A 6,586-nucleotide genomic window follows, 5' to 3' on the forward strand; every position below is an offset into this window, starting at 1 on the left:
AACAAATTAATAGGAATAAATTGATTTCATAACATTTTTAAAACACAATAAAATGATTAAATTACCTTTAAAAGCAAATCTTCTTTAAATTTAGGTCCAAAAGGACTTTTTGTATTTTCACTTTTTAAAACACAATCTAATAACTAAATTATTTTTAAAAGAAAATTTGCTTTTAACTCATGCCCATGGGCTTTTTTTGTATTTCATCCTTTTTTTTTGTTAAAATCAAGTTGAATAAGCATTAAATTAGTAATTTAATAAATATAAATATTATTTTTTAATAGATGCATTTCACACATCAACATATAGGTTTTGGTTGTGCCATTCAAGTGACGCATGAAAAGGTAATTGACCACCACAAGGTGGCTTCCGAGCAGTGTTAGAATTATCTTAATGACCCCTCCATCCCTAGATGATACTTGTGGCTTATTAACCACTAGTTGGATGCTAATTACCTTTTTTTATCTTCTCGATTTCTATGTCTAACCCTCTAAATTTTCAAAGCAGCCATTTAATTTGTTTTTTCTTTAGATTTGGTCCATGTTTTTTTTATTATTATTTGAAATAAGTTTAAAATTTGATTTTTTTTTCAATTTTATCCTCTGATTTTTCATATGTCAGATTTAGACTCCATTCAATTGATAGCTTTTTAATTTATATGAGATAAAATTTTTTATGATTTTATCCTCAAGTTTTTGTTTCATATTGATTTGATTCTTGTTCTTTCGATTTTTTTTTTTACTTTTTTTCAATTGATATTTTTTTCTCAGTTTTATCATTCAATATTAAATTAATTGGAAATTAAGCTTTTCAATTGAGTTCGAGTCTAGAATTTCACAAGTTACAAGTTTAGGAGATTAAAACAGGTTTAGAAGATTCTCCTGGATTTGCTTTTTTTTTTTTTAAGCTTTTTTTTTTAGTTTCATCCTTCAACATATATTTAATTAGAGATTAAACCCTATTATTTTTTTTATTTGCTTTTTTCAATGATTTTGAAAATGAGTCGAGCTAACTCAGTTCTTTTTATTTATCATTTTTTATTAACTTTAGTTTTTGAATTAAATTAAATTAATTGATTAAATATAAACATGAGATGTTTACTTCATGATATTTTATTTTGTTTATTTTTTGGGTCATTTCTTTAACATCACATATGACCTCTTTTAATGTCATCATACAACCTTTTGTAACGACGTTAGAACTGTCTTGACGAGCTTTTTTTAGCGGTGGAGCCACGTCCATGTTGGAGCGATGATGAGTGTTTAATAAACTTTTCTTTTTTATTCTACCGAGTATGATGCTAAAACTTATTTTTTATAGTTAATTATTACTATTTTTTATTTATTTTATTTTATTATTAAATTAACCAAGCTTATTGAAATTAATCAAATTAACTAATCAGCTTACCAAAATCACTATGACCTTATTGTATTGTCAATTTTCAATCGTGTCAAACCACTTTTCCATTGTATGGATCATGAAAAAATTGTTATTTAAATTTTAAGAATTTCTTAAACCTCATAATCATTTCCATGAAGAAAATGTATCTATTTTTAGTTTCAGCATGTTGCTGGTTAATCATTTTTTATTCAATTATTCAATTAAACGTGAATATGTTTTCATTTTAAAAATCTTCAGGTATTATTATATTATATAAATTTAAATCAAATTAACACTTCTACAATAAATTAGACTTAACTAATAAAATAAATAATTTAACTATTATTAGGTTTCATTAACAAATAAAATAAATTATAAATAACTATTATTAGATTTCATTAACTAAAAAAATAAAGTATTAATAAAGAGTAGCCCTTCATTTTACGCTTTATTAAAATAAAGCATAAAATATCATTGGATTAGGTTTAATAATTTATTATACTTGATTTTATTATTAAAACCTCATTTATTAATAAAAGAATTAATATGACCAAATTTTCCAGGGGGAGGGGTGATAACATGTGATAAATTGTAGAATGGATTCGTCCGTGTTGAGGTTTAATTACTGAAAAACTAGTCAATTGGGCCTGACTTGAATGAAAGGGTTGAAAAGCCTTTCACTTTAACTGATGTGGGGTGAAGGGCACGGTTATTAAAACTCATCGGTAAGTTGATACTTCAAAGACGGGGGATCTTCGGTTTTATAAGTTAATTTAGATTAATTTAAAAAAATTAAATAAAAAATTAAATTTTTAATATAAATATAAGCTATATATATTATAAATAATAAAATTTTAAAAAATATTTTAAAATTTTTTATCTCACATTAAAAGATATTATGTTAAGTTTTAAAGTTGAAGTATTTAAACATAATTTTTTTAACTCACATTAAAAAAAAATATATTTTTTTCATGTAAATGTAGAGTATATATAATAATGTTATTATTTTAAGTTGAAGTATTTAAATCAAAAGGTTTTTATCACATATTAAAAAAATATAATTTTTTTCTTGGAAACATAAAGCATATATATTGATGAGTTTCAAATTTCATATTGAAAAAATATTGGGTCTCGTTTGATGCTCACCCAATTCACTTGGGTCACAGGTTGACTTGCTAGGACAACTGAGTTATTACACAGCTAGTTTTTTAATAAATTCGGACAGGTCCAACCCTTGGATAAACCATGTTCCTAGTTGATCTATCAGATCGGTCCAGATTTAATAACTACAATAAAGGATTGATTATAACTAAATGTACAATGACATGATTTTTTTAATGTTTTTTTAAAATATATTTATTTAAAAAAATATTAATTTAATGGTTTGTTTTAGTATTTTTTAATTATCTTAATTCATATTATTAAAAATAAAATTTTTTTAAATTTTTTTTTTAATAAAAATTACTTAAAAAAAAAATACCAAATACCCATGACGTGGGTTATTTTTAACTTCCGAAACCCTAACCCAAACGACCATGATTTAACTCCCGAACCTCTCAAAACCCTATCGTAACTGACAGTCATAACACCTTACAATTTTTTTTATTGTGTTTGGAAATGCAGTGTTTTTTGAAGTTTTAAATTTTTTTATTTAAAATAATATTTTTTATTATTTAATAGTTTAAATATATTAATATTAAAAATAATTTTATTTTAATATATTTTTTATATAAAAAATATTTTCACAATTCCAAAGACAATCTGAAAATCGAATCCAACGGTCCGTTAGAAAAGCATGTATCAACAAATCTCATCATAACAGTTACCCAGGCAACCAAAAACCGCAATAGCAAAAACAAATCAGACAGAGAGCGAGAACGAGAGAGATAGAAAGCATGGAGAGGGAGAGAGAACAACAGGTATACTTGGCGAGACTTGCAGAGCAAGCTGAGAGATATGATGGTATGTGCTTTGCTTAATCGAGATCCACAAGCTGCGACTCTTTTTTTCATTCTTGCTTTCATTTTCCTTTTATATTGTTAATTTATCACGCTTAATTCCTGCTGCTGCTCTATGTTCTCATTTTTCCCTATGATTTAGTGGATGCTTACAAGGGTGGATTTGTGTTTCAATACGCTGATTTAGTGGCTGTATTGACTGATACTCTTGCTTGTTAGAACCCTAATTACTACATTATTATAGTTGCTTAGAAATAAGAATGACCATAAAGGATTTTTGGACTTTTAATAGAATTAAATCTGTTAATTGTTTTTTAGCATTTCGATTTGGTGGTATTGTGTTCCCATGACCACTCACTCTTTTCGGTATGTAGGTTGTGTATGGGTTATAAAAAGAGAGGGAAATAACATTTTTTTTTTTTGATATTCGATGATTTGAATAACGCAAAGTTTTTCTAAGCAACCCATTGATGAATGAGTACGCATACTTCTGTTGTGATAAATTGAGAGAGGAGTGTAATAACTGAAGATTTTTTTATGGATGATTGTTGTGGTTCACATAGCAATTAAAATGAGGCAACTGTGGTCTTTTCCCATTCTTAATATTTGATATAGAAGGTTTCTAATTTTGATTCTATTAGTTTTATTTCACTTCCATTTGGCCTAATTTATTCAGTTGAATTGCTGTTGTTCCTTCCCTTTTCTTTAAAACAAAATGTAGGTAAATTATATTGAATATGAAAACATGACATTAAAAACCAATTGCTGCAGAGATGGTAGAAGCAATGAAGAAAGTTGCAAAGTTGGATGTGGAATTGACAGTGGAGGAGAGGAATCTGGTGTCCGTGGGTTACAAGAATGTCATTGGTGCTAGAAGGGCATCGTGGAGAATACTTTCTTCCATTGAACAGAAGGAGGAGGCCAAGGGGAATGAACAGAATGTGAAAAGGATAAAGGAGTACATGCAGAGTGTTGAAGATGAGCTTGCAAAGATCTGCAATGATATATTATCAGTCATTGATCAGCATCTCATTCCATCCTCTTCAACTGGGGAATCTACTGTCTTTTACTATAAGATGTAAGATTTATTGCACTATCCTTACTGTTGAGTTATTTTGAAAGGTGGGGCAAATAATCTCAAGTGGCTAACAAAATAAGGTTGTTGATGCCTTATAAACTCCTGAATGATAAACAAAAGGCTCTACAGATTAGGTTTATTTCTTATGGATCCATGCAACCAAATTCTTATATTTAGAGCAAGAATAGGTGAACGACAAGAATTCTCTTGTTTATGAATTTATATGTGTTGAATTCATTTTATTCATTCCACAGGTTATATAACCTTCTTTTCTATTAACTATCATATCTGTGTTTGTATAGTAGCTTGCAATGCTCAAACTTCCTTTAATTGATTCTATTGCTTATGTTGGATCTTTTTTTTTTTTTTCTTTTTGTGTTTTCTTTCAAAGCAGGAAGGGAGACTATTATCGTTATTTGGCTGAGTTTAAAGGTGCTGATGAACGTAAAGAAGCTGCAGATCAGTCCCTCAAGGCTTATGAGGTAGTTTTTGTTAATCATCTTTTTCTCCCAGAGTTTGTTTTATTCTCTCTTCTTTGTCACTTTAACTTTTTAATTATGAAGCTTATAGATAATTTAATCAAAGTACTAATGTCGTTCTTTTGTGCTGCAGGCAGCAACCTCTACTGCGATCTCAGATTTGCCTCCAACTCATCCAATTAGACTTGGCCTGGCTCTAAACTTCTCCGTTTTCTACTATGAGATTTTGAACTCCCCTGAAAGGTTAACATGCATCTCTTTCTCACTTAACATGCTGAAACACATTCAATATTTTTTTCTTGGTTGTAAATACCTCATGCAACACCCATTTTGTTGAACTTGAGGACTTCAGATAGTGCTTTTGCTGTAAGCTCTGAATAATGCATCTTATTTTTAAACTACATCTGTATCATGCAGGGCCTGCCGCCTGGCTAAACAAGCATTTGATGATGCAATAGCAGAACTTGATAGCCTCAATGAGGAATCCTACAAGGATAGTACCCTTATCATGCAGCTACTTAGGGACAATCTCACTTTATGGACCTCAGATCTGCCAGAGGAAGGAGGTGATATTCAAAGTTGTAACTTGATAATGGAAGTAATATGAGTTTAATAACTGGACTGTGAAGTCAAGAACTTTGATTGTAAATGGCCATTGACTAATGAAGGTGCTATTTAATTTGGCAGGTGAGCAATCTGCAGCCGATGAACCCAAGGCAGTGGTAAGCAAAACTGAGCTTTTATAATCTGTGTGTGGGTGTTATTCGAACTTGCACACCTGCACATTCATACAGGCACGCCTGCATACCTTTGATAAATACATACACAGAGCATGTAAAGCACTCATCATTTGATTGGATTGCCTTTTGGCATGTAGATGTTTTCCCAGGGCTTGTTATTAATGTTTCTTATTTTCTCCATTGACTGATGAGAATTAACTTTGCAGACTTAGCCGGGATTGTGGGGAGCAGTTCTTTAAGATTGGGTTAGTTGAAGAAGGGAGGAACATGCCAGAATGACTCTTAGTAGGAGTACAGGGAATGGTGGACCATTGGCATGTATCTATTTGCTGAACAAATGTTTTAAGACTCTCTGTTGTGTCTTCCTTTTCTCTTAGAACACTCTACTTGGATGATTGTGGTCTGCTTTAAAAATCTATAGCTTTAACGCCCCTTAAATTGCCATTGCAAATCAACAGATTCTTTTTCTCGCATTTGGCTGTGGCATTTTGCCCTTTCAGATTTGTACATCTCTCTCTCACTTGTTGCCTGCTTGCTCGCTGGTGGTGCTTCAGAGTATCGGAATCAGTTCATTTCCTGGTTCGTCATTCATTTCGCTATGGAAAAACTGATTGATCAGGGGATAATGCATCTGAAACCTTCTGAAGTGTGACGTTGTGATGGCCTGTAAATGATTAGTTTTCTGTTCAGACCATAGTTATGAAAGCTGGGCCGGATACCAGATTTTATGGGTTAAGTAAGAAATTTTTTTTTAAAATATTTAAAGTTTTAATATTTTATATAAAAAAATTATTTTGATATAGGTTATCTATATTATAAATAATAAAGTTTAAAAAATATTTTAAAATATTTTTTATTTTCCATCAATAAAATATAATTTTTTTATATGAACATAGAATATATATATATATATAAATATATATTAAAAAATTTAATTTTATATTGAAAATA

At 29.5% G+C, this 6,586-nt stretch overlaps 1 protein-coding gene across 1 annotated transcript; it reads left to right on the forward strand.

Annotated features, from left to right (window-relative positions):
- The first annotated feature begins 3,167 nt into the window (after window positions 1-3,167).
- On the forward strand, window positions 3,168-6,125 carry LOC105111200 (14-3-3 protein 7-like). Its single transcript, XM_011006494.1, has 7 exons — window positions 3,168-3,342; window positions 4,110-4,416; window positions 4,811-4,898; window positions 5,029-5,138; window positions 5,313-5,461; window positions 5,583-5,617; window positions 5,842-6,125. Exons 1-7 carry the CDS (start codon window positions 3,276-3,278, stop codon window positions 5,845-5,847), a joined length of 762 nt encoding a protein of 253 aa, XP_011004796.1. The 5' UTR covers window positions 3,168-3,275; the 3' UTR covers window positions 5,848-6,125.
- Window positions 6,126-6,586: the final 461 nt, after the last annotated feature.

This window comes from Populus euphratica, unplaced genomic scaffold (assembly GCF_000495115.2).
Source record: "Populus euphratica unplaced genomic scaffold, PopEup_1.0 scaffold282.1, whole genome shotgun sequence".
Taxonomy (NCBI): Eukaryota; Viridiplantae; Streptophyta; class Magnoliopsida; order Malpighiales; family Salicaceae; genus Populus; species Populus euphratica.